The 21,230-nt window shown below is 44.2% G+C and overlaps 1 protein-coding gene across 6 annotated transcripts in view; it reads right to left on the bottom strand.

The window, feature by feature from the left end:
• The window catches only part of anks1b (ankyrin repeat and sterile alpha motif domain containing 1B), a gene marked incomplete at its 5' end in the record, with an annotated part of 143,479 nt that overhangs the window by 17,915 nt on the left and 104,334 nt on the right, over positions 1–21,230 (bottom strand). For 2 of the 6 annotated variants that reach the window (XM_079294643.1, XM_079294646.1), the window contains 3 exons: positions 12,981–13,133; positions 14,400–14,498; positions 20,836–21,039. In XM_079294643.1, coding sequence (XP_079150769.1) covers positions 12,981–13,133; positions 14,400–14,498; positions 20,836–21,039 — 456 coding nt within the window. Of the gene's footprint in view, positions 1–5,501; positions 5,629–6,604; positions 6,851–12,980; positions 13,134–14,399; positions 14,499–20,835; positions 21,093–21,230 lie in introns of those variants that run through there. The other 4 variants (XM_079294641.1, XM_079294642.1, XM_079294644.1 and 1 more) reach the window with 4 other exon arrangements.

The raw sequence follows: 21,230 nt of genomic DNA, 5'->3' as shown, positions 1-21,230 counted from the left end.
AAACTAAATATCTTTCCTCTTTGGGTTTTTGAAACCCAATGATGAAGGCATTTACTGAGACAATAATCTGCAGCTGACTCTATAATCACAGTAAATTATGAAAATATGACGTTATTCCTTAAAGGTGCCCAATTCTAAATTCTAAATTCAGAGCATTTATGTAGCAGCAAAGTGTTTGTAAAGTGGACCCCCGTGTGTGTGCCGCTAGCTGCTGGCTCAGCCGGCGCCATGTTGAGAGCCTTGTGGAGGCAATCCCTCAATCTTAGATATGCTCTGAATTTCAAATTTAGCGCCTATTGAAAAACCAGATTGCAAAGTAGTTTTTACCTTACACGGGATTCGATTTGATGACGTTTCACTAAACTAGAAGGTACAAAATGACCTGGGTAATGGATTACTTTTTCACCCGATGTCGTAACGGTCATGAAATATTCATTCTCCTGCTTCTCTCCCCGTCTGTCTCCTGAGGGGCTACAGCGCGACACCAGTCCTCACACTGCTGTTTAATCACATACAAATACACACACACACACACACACACACTCCAGAGAGAGGACAGAAATGGCCTCGGCTGGTGTGCATCAGCGCGTGTGTGTCTACTGTTCGTCTTATGCAACAGCCTCTACTTCAACTACAGTAGAAGCCTCAACCTCAAGTGCAACCGTCACCATGGCAACACAGAGCCGCAGCAGTCACCCACACACGCGCATCCAAAATAAAGAAATATATATATATATCCACATGCACGTGGATATGTACTCTCTTTCTTTCTCTCTCTCACACACACACACACACACACAAACAGCTGTTTCGGAGGCTGAAGAAGAAGATTACATTGTTATCCCTGAATGGCTGAGGATGAGAATGCAACCCGACCATTATTGTTAAATCACAGACTCTCACGCTCTCTCTCTGTGATGCTTGACTGCAGTATCGCTCCATTTGCATTGAAATTATGTTCACAGCAGCCGCATATATATCCGGATGGGAAACGTGTCGGGCTACCACAGCGTGCACCCCTCTGCACCCCTTCCCTCGTTTTCTATCCGACGCTATCGTACCAACCGCTCATTCATTTGAGCTCAACTCGATTCGAATCTACTCAGAGAGCAGGTAGAGTTGACGTGATCCGATACTTTCCCTGCTCACGTCTCTCCACTGAACCTCTCTCTCTCTCCTTGATTTGTAACCGAGTGGCTCGATGAGGCTTACTTACCCTCCGGTCTTGATTTTATTACCGTAGTTTGAAGTGATTTGGGACACTTTTTGTCTCCAGTATCTGGCTGGGCTGCACAGTTTGTGTCTTATGTGTTTTGTCTGTGTGTGCCGATCAATGCGCTAATCCTGTTAACAGTCCCGTTAGCCCGGATTGAACGGGCTTGGTCACCGCGTTAGCCGGCACACATGCGGGCAGCGGAGCTGTGTTTGTCTCACAGCCATCTCCTCTCTGTAGCCTGCAGTCACTTTACTACAACAAAAATAAACAAACGATAAGGTGCCTCGCAATTTAAATACCTGTGTATGCATGTAAACTGTTCAACCTTCCAAGTTATTTCATAAAACACGCAAAAAGCAAAACTTCACCTTCTTTCAAGATGCTGAATTTGTATGAACTTCCTAGAAGATCCTAAGAACACAGTGACCTCTGCCGAGGCCGAGGACATATTCTGCAAAGAAAGCAGTGCAACAATAAGGGGTGAGTGGTACGCGTCAGTGATTGGGGGACATTAACAACGACCTGTTTCAATCGGGACACTGGAGACAAAAAGCCTTTTCTCTGTTTCCTACTGGAAGGGGAGTTTGGAAGCTCGTTGGCTCGCTGGAGCGTAAAAACCCAGCGAGGGAACCAACAGTCCAGTCACTGTCTGTGCTCAAGCTAGCATGTAGTTTTAATGATGGAGAAGGAGGGGACGGAAAACGCTTTCTGCTCCCGTTTAATCTACATTGACCCCCCCTAAGCATCCCTTTCCCCGCCTTCCCTTTTCCAGGTTCTGATTCCCTTGGCGCCGCAGTCGCACATTAAAGACTTTCTTCTCCTCAGCAACTGCATGCGATTGGTCCATTGTTAGCGTTGGCCGTGTGTGTCTACCTTCTCTCCAGGCTCATGTCGATGTGACCAATCACCTCTCCCCTGTAGTCTAGGAGGTCGTGATCGCCGTGATAGCAGCAGACCCTCTGAAGCCCCACGGGCGCCGTCTGCTAATGGTGCGGTTGGGGGTTCGACCCTTTGAAGAATCCTCCAATCGATTTTTCCAGATCAAAGAATCACTGGCGTAGGGTTTCTTAAATTGCCCAGGTCAGAATACATTACAGGCCAATTGAATGGTAATATTGATCAGCAAATAGCCCATGTCTGTCTCAGTCTTAGGGGTTGAATACAGGACTGTAGCTGTTGAGGACATCGAGGTCTTGTCCTCTTAAGTATGGATCTCAGGTTTAAAGGCTTTTTTTTGACTAAATATCAAACATTTTGACTTTTTCTTTGCAAAAATTGTAATACACTAAAAAAGGATTAGTATTATCTACCGGAATTACATAATTGTCAGTGTAATTCTTCTTTAAACAGCATGAAGACATCTAGATTTTAAAGAGGCGGACCTTAAGATTTCCGTCCTGGTTTATTTAGAAATTCTATTTGAATCAAACCAATGGAGTCCAGAGTTTTGGGCTGTTTCCGAAATCTCAAAACTACACGATATCTTTCAGATGTTGGATTTGTTTGTGTTTATACAGTGGAGAAAAACTACAACACAACATCTTTTTTTCTGGGAATGTTGCCACAGGCATTCAGTCTGTAATACCGTAACTACATAAATATAGTTTCATCAGTGGGCTATCGGCTCAATCACCATTGCGTTACCTCCTTCAGCAATAGTTTGTGATTTAAGTGAAAATCTTCAAGATTGACACTTTAAATACTAGAACATTTGTCCTGAATTTTGTTGGTGGCTGGTCAATCATTTAGGAGTGTGGGGGGGGGGGGGGGGGGGGTTAATGCTGAGGGAATTTGTACTCCAACAGCCCTATTTGAGTCGTATAACTACTGCACTACAGTCATATGAAAAGTGGCTTTGAGCAAGAAAATGCAAATTTGAGAATAATCATGAGCCGATAATCATATTATATCAGATTATAATTGTATAATCTGTTGGCTAAAATGGGATATAAAAGACACGAGCTCCCATCTTGCAATCAATAGGTTTTGTGATAGAAAAGCATTGATGTAATGTGGATAATGAGCACAGCACACGCTGAGTGTGAAAGGCTCATTTTTCATCCCGATTATTGACATTTTCTAACCCTGAATACTTAATCACAGCCGGCCTTGTCGCTCCATCCCTCACTTAACGGTTGTGCTGTTTGGAGGTGGAGCTTTTCGGCTGGAATGATGACTATTGATTTGCCTGAACTCTCAAAAGACTACACACACACACACACACACACACACACACACACACACACACACACACACACACACTCAACACGCAACATATTGAATAACCCTCAGAAAGCATGACAGTGAAGTCTCTTTGCTTTGTTGAGAACCACAGCCGCTCCTACATACAGCAATATATGTGTGTGTATACATACACATACTACATTGCGGGGGGGGGGGGCATCAGAGGGAAACCAGAGACCACCGGTTGCCAAGCAACCAGAGAGCGGAGGGGAGTTGCAGCTAAGGGGGGGGGGGTTGTTGAAAATTATGTCCAACAGGGACCAATAGCACGGCTTGTTCCGGTGCTGACAGAAACGGCAGCCAATCAGAGCGTGCCGTTAATAAGCCTGCCTCCATGGAGACAGATATATCTCCATTAATAGCACAAGAACTGTAACTATGACGAGAAGCACATGCTCTGTGTGTGTGTGTGTGTGTGTGAGAGAGAGAGTGTGTACAAAGTGCTGCAGGATCAAGGTTGAAGCAAGAGCTCTCAAAGCTTTTCCTCTGCATACAAACACACACACTTTGCCATACACACAGAGAGGAGCTCATGATGAGAGAGGAAGTGGTGTATGATATTTTTCTGGGTTAATAAATACTTCAAAAGCCCCACGATGGAACCGATTGTCACACCACAGAGGAGCACAAGCTCTCCCAAGGCATGCGTGCACATCCATGCATGTGTGTGTGTGTGTGTGTGTGTGTGTGTGTTTATGAGCACAGTACTATCTGGGTGTGGGTGCTTCAAAGAGTTTATCCACCCTCGGCCTTTACAAACTTTAAAAATGCAATTGTTCAAATGTAGAAAGGCTTCAATTTCATGACACAGAAACAATGATGAAGATTGATTGATACTCACAAAAGGAATTATGTTTAAAAAATGTCATGTAATGTTTTACAGAACCACAAAATCAGATGAATTAAAGGTGCAAATCTTTGACGACCAAGGCTACATGTGAGCTCGTGTGATGCGCGTGTCCGCGTGACATCACACGGTTTAAGTTGCCACAGCAACAGAGAGAGACAGAGCCCAGTAGGCTGACGCTTACGTTGTTGTTGATGTTCGGTACCTTGCACTCCAGAGGTGGAGTAAAGTTCACATACGCCAGCTGCTCGCGGTCAGAGTCGGCGACGTGCGGAACACGAAGTGCACGCGCCGTTGGGGAAAAGGCTACCGATGCGAGGTCGGGTTAATAGGACGCTTGTAGCGGCCGTATGTGCATCTGTGAACTCTCTGCTGACAGACCGCTTAGGACGGCACCATGCTGTGTCACGTCTTTGTGATTCCCTGTGACTGGTGGTCAAAACTTGAATATAAGAAGAGGAGCAGTTGAATATCTTTGCCGGTGCTTGTTTCCAGCAGCCAAATCACATAAAAAGGAGCAGCCAGTGGTGTTCTAGCTGCCATTTTCCTCCTGATATTTATTAATTAGTGATCAAAATTGCATCATTATTTACAGCAAAGGAGGTTTATTTGCATCCAATGTAAAAGAAATGTCGAATATGATTTAAAATCCCAGTTGAAATTGGTATTAAGCAGTGTTTTGATCAAGAGTTCGGTCGACCATATTTCATGATCCCTCTCTTACTCTTCAATCTCTTTCATCCATTAGCTAGTTGCACATGTCAATTGTTTGGTATAAATATTTGGATCGATGTAGATAGAATCATCTCTAGCCTACAGAAGAAAACATTGATGTGGTGAGACCTATTTTGATTTTGTGAAATGTGAATATCTACTTCGTAAACACTTGCATAATATCTCAGATATTTCAAAACATCTAAATAAATCAGAGCCACATCAGAGCAGCAGTATAAATGTCAGCCAATGGAGAGGTCAAAGCTGCGGGGCTATATATATATATATATATATATATATATATATATATATATATATATATATATATATATACAGCTAAAGCAAGATGCCATGTCCTGCTCGCTTTGAGGTTATTCCAGATGTCACTCTGATGTTTAAACACACACACATATACAGACATTTCAAGACTCGGCCACTTTCCTTTACCGCGGCGACTCGATGAACAGGAGGCCGGCTTACGATCGATCGGCCGGCGTCCGAGGCTTAGAAAGCATCCGACAGGACTTCCAATTCAATCTTCCTGTCCGTCCGGGCTGTTCTTAAACAGCTGGGTCTTCCCGTTGTCCTGCTGGGACCTGTCTCATTCTGTCCCTCTATTTTCCTCCCGCAGGGTCTTCGCTTACTCTCCGCTCCAGTCTTGCGCTACAGCGGCTGCCTTGTTTCCCATCATCAGTGTTGCAATACAAGTCCAAACAGGCTGGGAAATATAGACTTATCATCTTGCCTGTTTCACTCCTGCTTGCCAGTAACTTAAGACAAAGTCAGGAAGCCGTCCAATGAAGTGGAGGTAAAATAACTTAGTGCATGAAAATGGGGAAAGGACACAAATTAGGGCAGCGATTGGATTCGAGTGGGTTTAACTGTCGTAGTAATAGCTTTGTGCTCTTTTTCTCTGCTGCACTCGACTCAATCTGGAACTACAAAAAAAAAAAGGATAGACATGCTCTGAGCTGAAACATGATTTGGGGATTTAAACTTGCCTTTTTAGAAAGTCCTGCGATGCGTTCAAATATGAGAGCTTGATCCAGTTTCTGGCAGGAAATTGGGTTAATGGCCAAGAAAACCAAACACACGCCCAGTATCGAATGCAACTGAACATGATTCACATGCCGTCAAAGATTCACAAGCATAAATTCCCAGGGAAGAGACAAAAAGAAAACTTGCAGAATAACACACCTAAGTTCTATGCAAAGGACGGACAGATGACTGGAAGCTTCACTGCTTCAACACTTGAGCTTAATCTCCCCGGTGGTCTCGAGGACAGACTCCCACAATCTAGATGCACTAAAGCGTTCGTCTTTAACTCCTGCGCACACAGTCGCGAAGCCAGTCAATCTGCCTAGTCAGCAGTGTTGATTGAGCGCTATGGAAGAGTTTCGTAGGTTGCGATCACCTCAGCCTCGCTGAGCGTGACAGATGCATGAATAAAAACAGCAGGCGAAGAACAAAAGGATCAACGGCTCATCATCGTGTCCCTTCTCTCTCTTTCTTGTTTTTATCATCTCTCCCTCTTTTTCTTTCCTCACTCAGTCCCTGTCCTGTCTATCAGCGCGGTTACCTACCTCTCCTCGGGACTGCACTTATTCCAAATGAAAGGTTGAAGAGTCTTCTCCGCTGTCTCCTCCTGTGTTTTAATTTTCTCACGATCTTCACTTCGTGCCCTTTGCCGTTGCCTTCTTGACGTGCGAGACAAGTTCGTCTTCCTTCTCTTCTGTCTTCCGTCTCTGCTGTCTTCAGCCACGCTTCCCTAGCATTACTCCTCGCCTCCTCACCACCAGCTCTCGTCTCCCTTTCTCGCACTCTGTGCAGATTTCCAGCGCTCACCAACTCCCCCTCTTTCTTCAGCTTGCGGCAGCCAGACTACATCTCCTACATGTCTCTGCCTGAGCACGCTCTCTCTCTCTCTCTCTCTCTCTCTCTCTACCCAGTACACATTCCCTCCTCCTCCTCCTCCTCCTCTCCATCTCGTCACTATGGCGACGCTGGGCCCGTACAGAGACAAGCTCGTGCTGGTTCACAGGAGTGTAAATGTGTTGTTTGTGTGCAGCACGAGTTGAGACAGTTCAACAGTTACTATCATCATCACAACGACATCAAATTCAATTGCATAAAATACCGGCGGAAATATTTTTTCCCACCGACTACTTCTATGTTTTCATTTGGACAGAGACAGTTTTTGAGCTAAGCTAACTGTCTGCTAGCTATAGCTTCAGATTTACTGTACAGACAAGAAATAAAGAAGCATATTTCCAAAAATCGCTAACTATCATCATCTGAGTCTAAAGTAAGCAAGTAGTTCAACAGTTGTTAAATTAAACCCCAAATGAACGCAGAATCAGCTCATTGTGAATCGTTGTTCGACCGCTCTTCTTACCTTTCTATCGATTGCAAAGGAAATCTTCTGTTCACGTACAGATACGGACAAGTTTAAACATTTGGCAGACAATAGCTCAGGGCAAAGGAACTCCCATCTATTTGATTCCTCTTTTGCAATGTAGCTTCAGGACTCGTGTACTTCAGAAAAACGCCACCACTGAGCAGGTTTGTGCAATGTACCTGCAGGATGCATGGGAGTATATATTGGTATCCGTGTCACTGCAAGTGTCACATATATATGAAATCCAACCCACAAAGCTTGACGTCATTCTGCCTATTTCTGTCTTTTACAGGTCTACGTATGTGATCCAGTAAGAGAAAAACCAAAGATAGTGCATGACTCATCCTTATTGCCTCCTCTCTGAGAAACACCAATAAACAACAGTACGAGAGGACCATTTAGTAGCTTTTCTGGAGTTTCTGATCCTGTCGCAACAAGTCAAATGAGTTGGTAAAAGTCAGTGATTCTCGTGTCCAACAGAATTGACAAAAACACAGCGTTAACAATTGTTGATTGTGAAGCAGCGGCTGCAGCTCCACAGCAGTGCTGCTGAGCCACAGGTTCAGGGTGCGCTCGGTGGGTCACACACATTATCTCCCGATACCTCCCACACTATCTCCAGCACGGCGAGAGCTACAACAGGAAGTGCAAACGCCAAATAAGGCTGCAGGAGAGCGATATCAGCAGGCAGGGACGGTCTGCAGTCCTGAGGCAAATCCACCCACACCAAAGCCACTACTCACTCCTTCTCTCACACATATCGTACGTGTACTGTATCCTCGCACGTTGCAACATATCGGACACGTATGAAAACCTTCAGCGCAAGTGTGTTACAGACACATGTCTCCTACATGTAAACGCCTTTTTAGTGTGTGAAAACTCTTGAATCCGTGATCGAGGAAACTAACTAACGGAAGTGTGGAAGCGTGTGTGTGTGTGTGTGTGTGTGTGTGTATGTCTTATTGTATGATATAGAGGGTTTAATCCTGCAGTGTCTAACGAAGGAAGGAACCATCTGGTGTTGGGATGTGAGACAATCTGTCCATTTGGAGAGGTGACAAAGAAGGTGATAAGCACAGGAACAGGACACACACACACAAAAACATTTCATTTATACCAAGTGCACATATCTCTAGTCTCTATGGTAACTAGTAGCCGTCATGGCAACGGAGTACAAGCGGTAGAAGAAGAGGCTGAACTCTCATGACTGTCCTCAATTTATTTTGGACCCCTCGCACGCACACACACACACACACACACACACACACACACACACACACACACACACACACACACACACACACACACACACACACACACACACACACACACACACACACACACACACACACACACACACACACACACATTTTGAGCTTTTCAGAACACATTCCCAGTTTTGAGTGTGAATACCTCTTGAAGTGGGGAATGCAGGGACAAGACCGGACCCGTAGGTGAATCACACACACACACACACATATATATTTATACACACACACACACACACACACCTACACAAAGTGAGCACAAGCTGTCAAGCCTTCACTTGTCAGATAGACATGAAGAAGCAAAGAGGTTGTTAGATGATCGATAGGAGACACAGCGGTGTAACTGCACAGTTACTCGTACTGCACTCGAGTACGATGACTTGCACTAAGTATTGTAGTTTTTACTCCACTGCATTTATCAGACAGCTAATTAATAGTTACTTTTAGTTACAGATTATGATCTTACGTATCAGTTTATAGAATATGAAGCACCAATCAAACTACGGAGGATCAAATCAACGAGCAGAACTACTTTTAGGACACATTGTCAGTCAGGATTTGACCCGATGACGAACGTTGCCGTTTCACTGGATCAGCGCTAAACTATCTGCTTATTTTGTGCATAAACTGATTCTAAATTGTGATTTAATATATTGCTGTGACAATATATAGACCCACGATAAAGTGCAGCAATGAGATGTTGCTTTTTATTCACTGATATAAAGAAAAAACACCTCCCTTAATCTTGGACCGTCAATCAAATGCCTCTCATTTACAGCAACACACACACACACACACCACACACACACACACACACACACAGATATCAGGGTCCACTCATCTAGAAAACATTAAGGCAATTGTTCCCAGAGGACCAGACACTATCTGCACTCCACCGTCATGAACGTGGCTTTCCAAAACGAAATCCGTTTCCGAGTGCTTCGTTCTGGGCTCTCGGAGGACTCACTTGAAATGAGAGCATTTTGCAGCCTTGACGCACTTTATTTTGTAATTTCTTGAAGACGAGGCGGTGCGACTGAAGTGAGAGGCAGCAGCACCACCGTGTGGAGTTACACAAGATGTGTCTGCAGCTCACTGCACTGCAGGGAAATGGACGCGTATATGAAGGGCCCGTTCATCTACCACTGGACAGAGAGGCACTTCATTGTAAGCAGCATCTGGAAGGTGCTGGATCAGATTGTTTTTTAAAGCCAACGCAGTCCGTTGGGATCCAGCTAAGAAGTTCCCAAACTCTCACAGCCTGGGTTGAGGTCTGAAGCTTCATGTAAGAAAATACTCATTTGGACTTTGGTACGCACCAAGTGTTTCATACCTTACTTCATGAATGAATCATTATTGGTAATTAAATGAGCACTTACTGATTTGCTCTCAATCAAGTTAGCACTATAGGTTTAAGCTAATTGGATCAGTTCATTCAGCGGACTGCAATTAGTTTCACTTTAGCATAATGTAAAAAAAAAAGAAAAACTCCAATTATAAGCAGTATGCTGTGGGGTAGTCTGTTAATATTCTTCTTATGTGCTGAATTTAACAGTTAACCTGGACCAGGTGTAATCAGATGAGTCAATCTATTCAGATGACGTAAAACAGCCGCAGTTACTCTCTCACACACGCGCGCACACACACACACACACACACACACACTTGTATCCCTCTATTCTACAAAGCACAGACAATGCTGAGCGCTCCTCCCTGGTCTCCCTGGACACCACAGCATCTGTTGCCCATAGCGATTATCTGGTGATTACATTAAAGCAGCGAACAAATTCAATTTTGAAAAGACACTTTGTCCTCTTTTATCTCTCTCTTTCCATCCCCTCGTTTTTTGTGACATCTACACGTCCATTTTATTCTCCCACTACAAACTGTCATCACACACGCACACACACACACACACACACACACTCTCTTTCACAAGCACGACCGCTTCATCTACGGTAATAAGCTTCAAAGTGACTTATTTTATTTTTTATGTAAAAATGAACCTGCATCTTAGGTTTCCTTTAATATTTTTCCTCTTGGAAAGTATATCAAACGTTTCATGTAATATATTCACATATGAACTTTGAAGTTAAGGGATCCACAACATTCACAAATTCTTCCAAATACACATTTCTGCATGGACCTGGCTTTGTGCACGTGCTGCAATAGGAACATGCCTTCAACAGTTTGATGCATCGTCTGCTTGTGCAGCCTCTAGTGCAGGGGTGTCAAACATACGGCCCGCGGGCCGGATCCGGCCCGCCACGTCATTTTATGTGGCCCGCGAATCCGCCAGAAAAAAAAAAAAAAAGTTTTTTTTTTGTTTTTTTTTTACAAAAATTTAAAGTTAGATGTGAAAATAAAAATATCCCCATGGTCGAAATTATGAGATAGAAAGTCGAAGTGATGAGATGGCATGTTGTCTGTGTGCCGACATTAAAACTATCACAACAGGTGGACAGGAGATGCAACAGCCCATAAAGAGGATTTCCAACAAGTTTCTCAACATGCGTACTTCTCTGTACTGAAACGTCATCAGTCTCAGCCCAAGTACTGTTCCAATTCAAAGTTCACATCGAGCCAAGCACGGCCCTAATGCCCGGATGTGGCTCGCTCTGCCCATTTTAACCGGGATGCATCAGAGGTGACTTGTCTGTACTTGGGACAGCCAAATATCCCAGAATGCATTTTGCACCAGCAACAGGAAACAATGGCGGAGGAGAAATCACACAACTGGAAGTACGTGTTGTGGAAGTCACAGATATCCCGGGAAACTAAACTAACTATGTTAGGAGTACCGTAGTTACATTTACACCGTCTTACATTTACAACCGGCCCTTTGAGGGCGACCGTGATGCTGATGTGGCCCCAGAGTGAAAATGAGTTTGACACCCCTGCTCTAGTGGCTTCACTCTGCACTGCAATGCAGCCTCACTCAGAATGATATGGGAATTCCTCGTCTACATAATCCTCATGCAAAAACAATATTCCTATTTACAAGCAGATGCAGCTCTAACTCAGAGTACGAAAAAGAGTTTGAGGTGTGAAAATGCTTGTGCTCGTCATTTCGACGTCACCGCTCTTGCTTTCCATAACAGAGAGAAGATTGATGTCGCTTATGTTTTAAAAGTGACGCATCTTAAAATGAATACACAAACACAAAAGCATGTATTAACACTTTCTCTATCTCACATATGCATCCAGAAACACGTACAGACACTCACACACACACGAGCAGCATGTGGGCGGTATCCCCAGCGCTGCGAAACATCTTGCATCCCACATGCTTATATAACTCCCTCTCCACCTCCTCCAGCTGATCACTCATCACTTTATCACTTTATCCTCCGCTGGGAAGGGAAAAACACCCCTCCTCTTCTCTACCTCTCGTTGAAATCAGCCAGGCGGGCGCCCTCTGCAATCACAGCATGATTACACTCGGAGCATCGAAAGGAGCACATCTCTCCGATGAGATCAGGCTGCACCAAAACCCCCAAAAAATCTCTGCTGAAGACTTCATGTTGGTTAAAATTGACTCAAAAACCTGCACTACTTGTGACAACATAGCTCAAATGTCAACCCTTCAATTCAATCAAGGGAAAGCAGCTGCAAACTATCTGCTGGCTTTTTATTACTGCAAAAAAGAAAGGATGGAGTAAGGTTGTGACAGTAACAGCGCACCTCCTTTCTATTCGCATTCTTCGCACACATTGCACTGTAATGAGAAGAAATGCCTGACGGACTTTCGGCACTCTCAGTTCGGCCTCTGCATCGTTCCTCACAGGGGGAACTTTAACACAGACTTCGGACTTGTTTCAGATAAAAGGACAAAGCGTATGCATCTCCTGATGTATGGGTCTCTGGTGCAATTTATTGAGTGGGAGAAACAAATCCACTCTGTCACAAAACCGCAGCCGTGCCGCTGCTGTCCTCCATCGCAAAGAAAGCCATCAGTTAAAGCTGAAACAGCAGATGCTGAGATATCCTAACTTTTGGTCCCTGGTATTATGGGTAAAACCTGGTTTCCTACATTTCCCATAATGCAACCCAACAGCATATTGCCAAACCATCATCAGGGTTGTTTCCTCAGACTACAGAAGCTGAAGTTGACTGATCTACATGTGTAAACATTTGATGGAGGGTTTGATTCAGGATTTGGATACACAGACAAAACTTCGGTCTTTTTATGGGATTTTTTTTGACAACAAGAAAACAATCACCAGCCTTGTCCTTTAAAATGAGCATTTTTCACGACTGCACGCGGACGTAGGAAGTGAAAATGTGACTTACATTGATGAGCTCGATCTCCCAGATCTTCTTGACCAGCTCCATGGACGTGTAGCCGTTGATGAGGAAAGTCTTGGTGTAGTCGCCGAGCTCCAGCGACTCCAGCCACTCTGCCACCGACGTGGGGTTGTTGCCGTCGTACCCGACGGGTCTGATCTGCAGTGCGGACCGAGAAGTGATCTTTTAAAGTTCTGTATCATTTAACATCTTATTACTTTTTCTGCAGTTGTTTTTTTTTTTTTTTACAAGACTTTATCCTGAACCGCTGAGCTTATTTCTGGAAAACTCGGTGCAGCGGCTGCTTGGGAGGTTTTATGACATGTTCTCGTGAATATAGGAGACACTGAGGAGAAGGAAACATTGGAGGTGTTTTGGCATGTGGTAGACTACCTTTGACCTGGAGCTCTGCAGCTTAGCACAGCGTGTGCTGTTCTAATGCAAAGCACATTACAGCCTGAATAAATATTCCTTATCTAACATGACAGCTGTTTGAATTCTGTTTACCCTATATTTTATTGCTGCACGGCACTTTATTCATTCTCCGTCTTTATTCTGCTGCAGCAGCCAAATTTCTACACGGGGCTCATTGAAGATTCATTTTATGTTCAAGATCTTCCCAAGAAGCAAATGCTACGGAGCTCTAAAAGAGTGGGGGTTTTGTTCAAGATAGAGCAGAACTTTATAACTTCTAGCGTGCAAGTAAACCCAAATCGAACTTTTGAGAAAGGGCAGAATAGGACGCCAACAGCAGGGGGTTCGTGCCTTAAACTAGTGCAGCACATTATTCATTCACTTTCATTTTGACAGTCAGAGAGCTTCTGGTGCTTCAAAGCAACATCCCACGTCCTCCACCGTAAGTCGAGCATCCGTTTGTCTACGTGTGTGACGGCAGGCAAAAGTTAAAGGGTTCATTTTTTTTTTTACAATGTTTTGGAAGATTTAGGGGGGGGATGAGAAAGTGCTGACTGGAGATCAAAGTTTTTTTTGGGTGTTTGTATGAAACCTGCTCATCTCTGAGCCTCGGAGTCTCTCTTTTCTGTCTGTACTCCAGCGCAGACTCCTTTTTACTGCTCTCACTCCAGCTCCACACCTTTGATCTTACTTTCTCTCGAACACACACAAATGTTACCTTGCTACAGCAACATACAGCAGCAAACGTTCCCATGAGTCTGTGAGTATTTGTTGTATTATTTCAACAGCGATTGGTCCCTTTTCAAGCAGCTGTTGGCCTTACGTATGTCTGTGCGTGAATTTTACAGCTGCAGGACGATGTGGATTTAGACTCAGCAAAGAGAGAGCAGTTACCTTGCATCATCTCCTTTTATCCTAAACAAGCAGGTTGTCTGCAGCTATATGTGAACGTCAGCACTTAACACTTGTATGTTAAACTTGTTGGAGTGTTTGAGTAGCTGCGGTACTGACCCTGGGCAGCAGCCGTATGGCCTGCAGGAGCCGTTGTCTGTGGGCCGAGTTGAGGATCCCGATCTCCAGCAGGTCCTGGTCTTCCACCACATTGCTGCCCTGCAGAGCAAAACAACAACAACAACAGCAGCTAAAGTCAGGATTTGTGCAGGATTTTTTCCCGCCCAGAGCTAATAATGCAGCAGTGTCTGCAATAGTAAAGCACGGCTCCGCATAGGACGACTTTTACAGACAGATCTCTGGAAACAAACAATAAAATAGCAGAACCTAACACAGAACACGCAGAAGTTACCAATTCAATTATTTTGGTTGTGTTCTCCCGTAAACGTTTGTAATATCAGCTGTTTATTTGGCTCATTTGCAGGTTTTATCTCCTTCACTACAAATCAAGTGTGCTTTGTATTTTTGCTGATCACTTTTGAATGCACGCTGTAGAGTTTTAGATGCGTTTTCCCTTCCATTCTAGGCGGCCATTGTTTTCCATTTACTGCCACACTGTAAGATAATCAAGTCCCAGACTCTGAAAAGCTCACTTGAGGTTTGTAATCCATCACAGTGAACATCAAGTGTGCATCTGGTTGTTTCAGGTTCTTGTTTTTTGTCCAATTATCACTACATGGTAATCCACTTTAAATGCAGATTGATTTGAAAAGTCTGCAGTGCATTACCTTGTTTCAATAATGTTGCTGATTCAAATACACGACGAATTACACAACACACGTGCAAATTCCAAAAGTGTGGTAATAGTTGTCTTTTTGCACAGGAATGAATACAAACCAATGGCTGTGTGGAAAGCTGTCTGATATTTGTATGATAGCAATAAACCGTCTCGGCTTCCGACGCATTTTGTTTTGATAATTCAGTCCACAGGGTTCCTGTTTACTACTTGACTGTAACAGGAGAAAATGCACAAGTCAAACTTGACAATTTTGAGTAAAATATGAATTAAAAAAACAACTTTTTGACATCAAATGGTTCTATTCAGGTGGTCGAAGAGCAGTCAAGAAGAAATAAAAAAGAAATGGGATCGGGAGAGCAAAGTGTGGGTATTAAAAGTCTTTTTGTGCAGATTGTTACTCAGCACTTCAAACCACTTGCTGATGTCCGTGTGCCTCCTGATGCTTTTGTGAATATTTCTAACACTCCCACATCAGTAAACTCACACTCACGGTGCCAAAGTCGCCGCTAAATCCAAATAGCATTTTGTAGGAGTTTCTATGATTTAGTGCAACAACATACTACAATGGCAATAACCGGATATTGGCAGAGATTTATTTTCAAACAATAAGGCTTCAGAGACAGCAATCTGTGAGTAAAATATCAGAGAAAAGACAGGAAAGCAATGAACATGTTGAAGCAAAGCTACAATCAATAGAACGGAGTAGACGACAAGTTGGATATTCGTATTTAAGACCCACATACACACAGACAGACACACACACTGCAGCCTGTGTGGGAATTCCATTTTTCACCTTAATTTGTAATCAAACCGATGTATACACAAACACATGATTAATCCATGCTCTCGTTTTCTTGCCAAATTAGTTTTTCTTCTTCTTTTTTTGCTGACTTAAATCCCCTGGCGTGTTTCTAAACTTTACCTTGCTGAAAAGAAGTTTAAAATGTCAATACCCTTTGGACAGTAAAGCCCCTTAAAGTGAACTATGTTGCTGCAGGCTCATTAGTAGAACTCTGTCTCCGAGGCTCCACCAGTCTGTCCCGGCACCATGAAACCTCAGGCAGCAGCAGCTGATTGGGCTGATCCTCTGGCTCAACTTATTCCTTCCTTCCACACTCTCCTCGCCAACCTGTGCGCCCGGACCTCTGTGAGAGGAGTGCAGTTCACAGGTCAGCTCCCAGGCTGATTAATAGAGCCCAGAGCAAAGCCGACGTTGGAGTTACCGCGCTACAACTCCACGGCAGAGTAATAACTCAGAGTCACAGCAGAGCAGACGATGGGGGGGATTCAAAGGCGCGACTATAATTGCTCCCTGCTGGGATCCTGAAAGAAAGAGACAGAGTTCCTTCACATTTCTTCTTTCTACCTCCAAACATGTCCTGCCCTGCTCCCCTTCCTGTCTTCGCTGGTGGCGACCGGTGTTTAGCATCCGCTGTGTTGGTAAAAAATTGCCAATGGCTTGTGATACTTCGACCGCGGCACTTAAAAACATCGCCTCAGTGGGTCACGAACACAGGAATTTAAATCCATGCACCAGTTCGGCGGTTGAGGCAAAACGAACGATGGAGCAAACATTGATATTCAGCGATGGTGGTGAAGGCCATTATCTGCACCAGCGGGCTTAGCGGAGTAAAATCACGCTCGGCCTCCTGTGTTCTTGCTCTTTCTCCGTTCCGTTCCTTTCATGCCTCGCCTTTCCTCTCTCGTTCATTTGCCATCCTCCGTTGCTATGCTATCAAAGAGCTTGTCCTTTGTTCTCATTATAACGTCGCTTCTCTCTTACTTGCTATTCATCTCTTCTCTCTCCTCACTTTCGCTTTTAGTCCGTATTTCAAATGCGTTTCTTTACAAACTTCTTTGTGTTACATTTATCGATATTTCACGTGTGAACTTGGTAGCAGCTTCAGGATTTCTCTTCCAGGATAAATACATTCCTTCTTGAGGCTGTTGCTCTTATCGGCATCAGTTGCTTTAGTACACACTGCATGACATCATGCTCCATCTCCCCATTGCTGCCGTCTATCCAGCGCTGCACCCCCATTCGTCTTTGCAATTCCTTTGTCTTCATCAAATGGCTTCTATCTTTTCTTTCGATTCATTGTGATCCCGATAAAGGAGCTTTTATATAAAATTCTTTGTATCCGTTTGTGTGTCTCGGTGCCTCCACAGTCCACACAGCATCAGTTTATGCGACTCACGAGCCTTTCTTCAGTATAACAAACCGTACTTAACCGTATCATTCCCACTTTCGACCTCCGTCTCTCTCTTCCTTCCACTTCTATTCTGGTCACATTTCTACGGTTCCACGCTAGCATGCCATGCTTACTAAGGAGCGTCTTTACGTTTGATGGTAATGATGAGCAGTGTGACTGCAGACAGAGGACGAAGCAAGGTGAACAGGCTCTTTACTCCCAGCTCGGCTCATAAAGATGGCTCTGAACATCTTGAGACACTGCTCTCTATCACATGCAACCCATTTTCTGATTACATGCATTTGGAGGAACACGCAATGCCAGACTTTGTTTAATAATCAAAATCCAACTGATATAACAATTAGTCATCCCTTCGCTGTTTTGGTTCAGGCTCACTGTTCTCATCAGCATCGTTTCCAGACGCAGCAGACTGCCGATTTCAGCAGAAAACTCAAATAAACGGCATTTAGCAGCCAAGAGAACCGGATAACTCACATACGAGTTGGTGGAGACCAAACGCAGCCAATATAAAGTGAATACCGGGCTTACGTTCAACAGGCCCAAAGCACGATTCCAAATGAACAATGAGGAAATATAACTCGTTTAAAGCTGCAATAATCAAGTTTTTATTAATAATTTGTGCATGACATAGTTCTGTAATGTTATCACTCCTGTCCTCTGCTGTCCCCATGTTATGATAAAGTATTTCATGTCATAAAATGAAGTAAATCAGCTGTATAACCGACATTAGCAGACTGTTCTTTCCTTTGTTCAGTTCCAGTGTCTGTCTCCTGCTCCCCCCCCCTCTCTCTCTCTCACGTATATACATTCATGTACAGTCATGTGAAAAGGGCGAGATTAGTCTCCATCCCGTGTCCTTCATATCGATCGACGTCTCCATAACAGCCACTCCATCAGTCCAGCAGCTTTTGTCCTCCGCTAGCTGGTTAAGGTGAGAAGACACGCCCACTCTAATGACCCCAATTAGTGCTGAATGGTAATTGGGGACTGTTTATGTGTTCGTACATACATTCCAGTACATGGTGGCTTTTCACCGCCATACACTGATACAGATCAGAAACGAGGTCAAATTCATTTGCAAACCAATCAGTTCTGCACATGAACTGGCCCTGAAATGAAAAACGGTTTGAATCTTTCAGTTCATTTGATTGCCCAAAATGAGTGGCGCTGAAATTAATTTGACCCAAATCAAACCTCGAAGAATCCACAGCTCACGATAGAAAAGGAGCGCTGCAAATACCAATGTAATCCCTGTAGCCCCGCGCCTCAACTGAATTAATACCAATTCTTGGGCGCCACGGAGTTTTGCCAAGGGCGGAAAATATTAAATGTCTTCCTGTTTAATCAAAAACAGCAACAAAAAAGAGGTGCAAAACTCCAAGTGGGACGCCAGAAAGACTTTCAACAGAGAAAGACCGGGAGAGAGGCCCAGTCACAAAGGGGACTTTGAAGTCACCATGATGTTTGTAAGGCTGTTTCATCTCAGCTCTTTCCAATATTAATTGTGTCCAAAGGCCTTTCAGGGGACATGACTGAGCTATTGAGACACATTTTAAGACAAGAGGGGCGAGGCCAGCAGAGCAGAGTATCCCCAAGTCTCTCTGAAGTCACGCCAAAAAACTGCCGGGAGTCAAAAAGGTTTGCGCGCTGATGTGAGTGGAAGAGGAAGAGCTGTAACTGACGGGAGGGTTCACCTTTGGGGGACATTACTGATGTCCCCCAAATGTCATTTTAAGTGTTAACGGTTGCTTGGACTCTCGCAGAGCTGCAGCAATGATTCCTTTTTCGTCTCATTCATTAAGACTAAAAATATGAGACAGACAACATTTGGAAGACATGATCTCTGCAAATACTTAATTCAATTCAAGTATGAGTATACGGTATTGTATTTTTGGAGCAGCTTAAAAGACAGCTATTTCCTTCAGGCATTGGTAGAAACCAAAACAGAAGAAGAAGGTGAATATTGGACTAATATTCACTCACTCCTAACAAATGCTAATGCCACTACATTACACAGTAATGCGATATTATCTCATTGTTCTTGGAGCTTGTTGAGCTGCGTCTGAGCGGCCAAAAACTAAATGAATTCTGGCACAAATAATCAGAGTACTATAGAGAATGTCTCCCTATTGCATTTTAAGATGTATTGTACTTCTCTGCTCTGTTTCCTGTATTTCACGTGATCAGTAACTAGTGTTTTCACTCCACTTGCTCTCAATATCATCACTTTTGTATCTATATGCTGTGGCAACATCTTTTTTGAACACAGCATCATGCTAGTCAAAACTTCACATAAGGAACAAAAGATGGAATAAGGAGGGAGGAGAGGCTAATGATACGGTTTGTATGCTGTTGTGTGAGTAGCATGACTGATTGATATGGAAAACCAATAAGCCCCTGCAGAGACATGAGATGTTTTCATGTAAACTAACAAGCAGGAGTAAGGGGCTAGCCGAGCCTACTCTCCTGCCTTTGCACTCATAACACGCCACACAAGTCTTCCACAAGCTGCTAGCTTGACAACAGCCTTGCTCGTTGTTTACGTTCATTATGGTAATTTGGAGGTAGCGGCTTCATAGGGACGGGCTGTCAGTGTTGCCTCTTTTGCCAGATTCAGCGACTTTTGAAGCTGGTGCTGCTAGCTAGTTGGCAACACTGGGCTGGGTTGTTCTGTTAAAAAAACAGATTAGCAACCCTAGCTTTTTATAATGCTTGTATAGTATGGCCGGACCGTGTGATGGAGAAACACGTGAAGAAAGAAACAGAGATTCTGTGACTTCATCCTGTTGCCACGGTAACTAACGGAAAGAGATGCAGGTCACAGCAACTGCTGCAGTTTCTCTCAATTTGACTTCATCGCTTCTCTTCGTTTTTCCACTTTCTCCTCATTTCCTACTTCTCTGTTCACTTACCCTCTCTTCCTGTGCATATAAGTCTTACTAACACACACACACACACACACAAGAAACATCAAAGGAGTTTTGGAAATGCGAAATATTCCTACGTCACTGTAGATGAAGGGACCATCGGATTAAAAACAGACGTTCAGGTCGCGTCTTCATCCACAGCTTTCAAGTGGTTGGGTTTCGATGTGCGTTTGTATACAATTGTCTGCATAATCCATGAAACAAGCATGTTTTTTGGCATGCATCTTTCGTGTAGTATGAGCATGTAATGCCTGTAGCTTGATGCTGGAGGATTTCTGTGCGTAGGAGGACCTCACATGGCATCAGTGGGGAGAGGCAGCGATGATGGGAAAGGGAGAATGAGAGAGAAGATGATACAAAGAGGAGGAAATCCAATAAATGGAGAAGGAGAAACGCTAATCACTGTAAAGAGAACGATGAGAGAAGATGATCTACATCTAAGGGAGCAGAGAGAGATTTGAGGGAGGCGGGACAAACAGAGAGACAAGACTACATTTAAAGCGAAGACAAAAAAAATAACCAGAAGGAAAGACAGATGCACGAAGATATCCCATCCTGAACTCCCAGCTCCAAGATCTCTCCTACTCCCCCCCCCCCCCCTTAAAACAAACACTCACCATGAACTGGACGTTGTCAAATCCATTGGCCAGCAGGTGGTTCTCGTACTGGACCAGACCGATGGAGTCAAGCCACTGGCCCACGGACTGCATTGGGCAGCGGGGACCTATGAGGGGGTGGAGGGGCAAACGCTTCAGTAAGGAGTAGCCGTCCACGCGGTAGCAGCGACAATCCGGCTGAGACAGCTGGCACTGCCACATCATGTTGTGGCGGGCAATGTGGCTGTCGAAGGAGCCCGCCATGCTTTTTGATGAGTCTTTTGGCAAGGCAGCAGGAGGAGGAGAATAAAAGGGAGTGGAGGCTAGGCTAGAGGCATGGTGAGGATGGAGAGGGTCAGCATGCAAGGGTGCAAGCGGGTAAAGGGTAGGCGAAGGCGTCCAGATGCTGCTTTCTC

This window comes from Melanostigma gelatinosum (genome assembly GCF_949748355.1).
Source record: "Melanostigma gelatinosum genome assembly, chromosome: 22".
NCBI classification, from domain to species: domain Eukaryota; kingdom Metazoa; phylum Chordata; class Actinopteri; order Perciformes; family Zoarcidae; genus Melanostigma; species Melanostigma gelatinosum.
The sequence above is the reverse complement of the archived record's forward strand: the minus strand, read 5'-3'. Positions and strand labels throughout refer to the sequence as shown.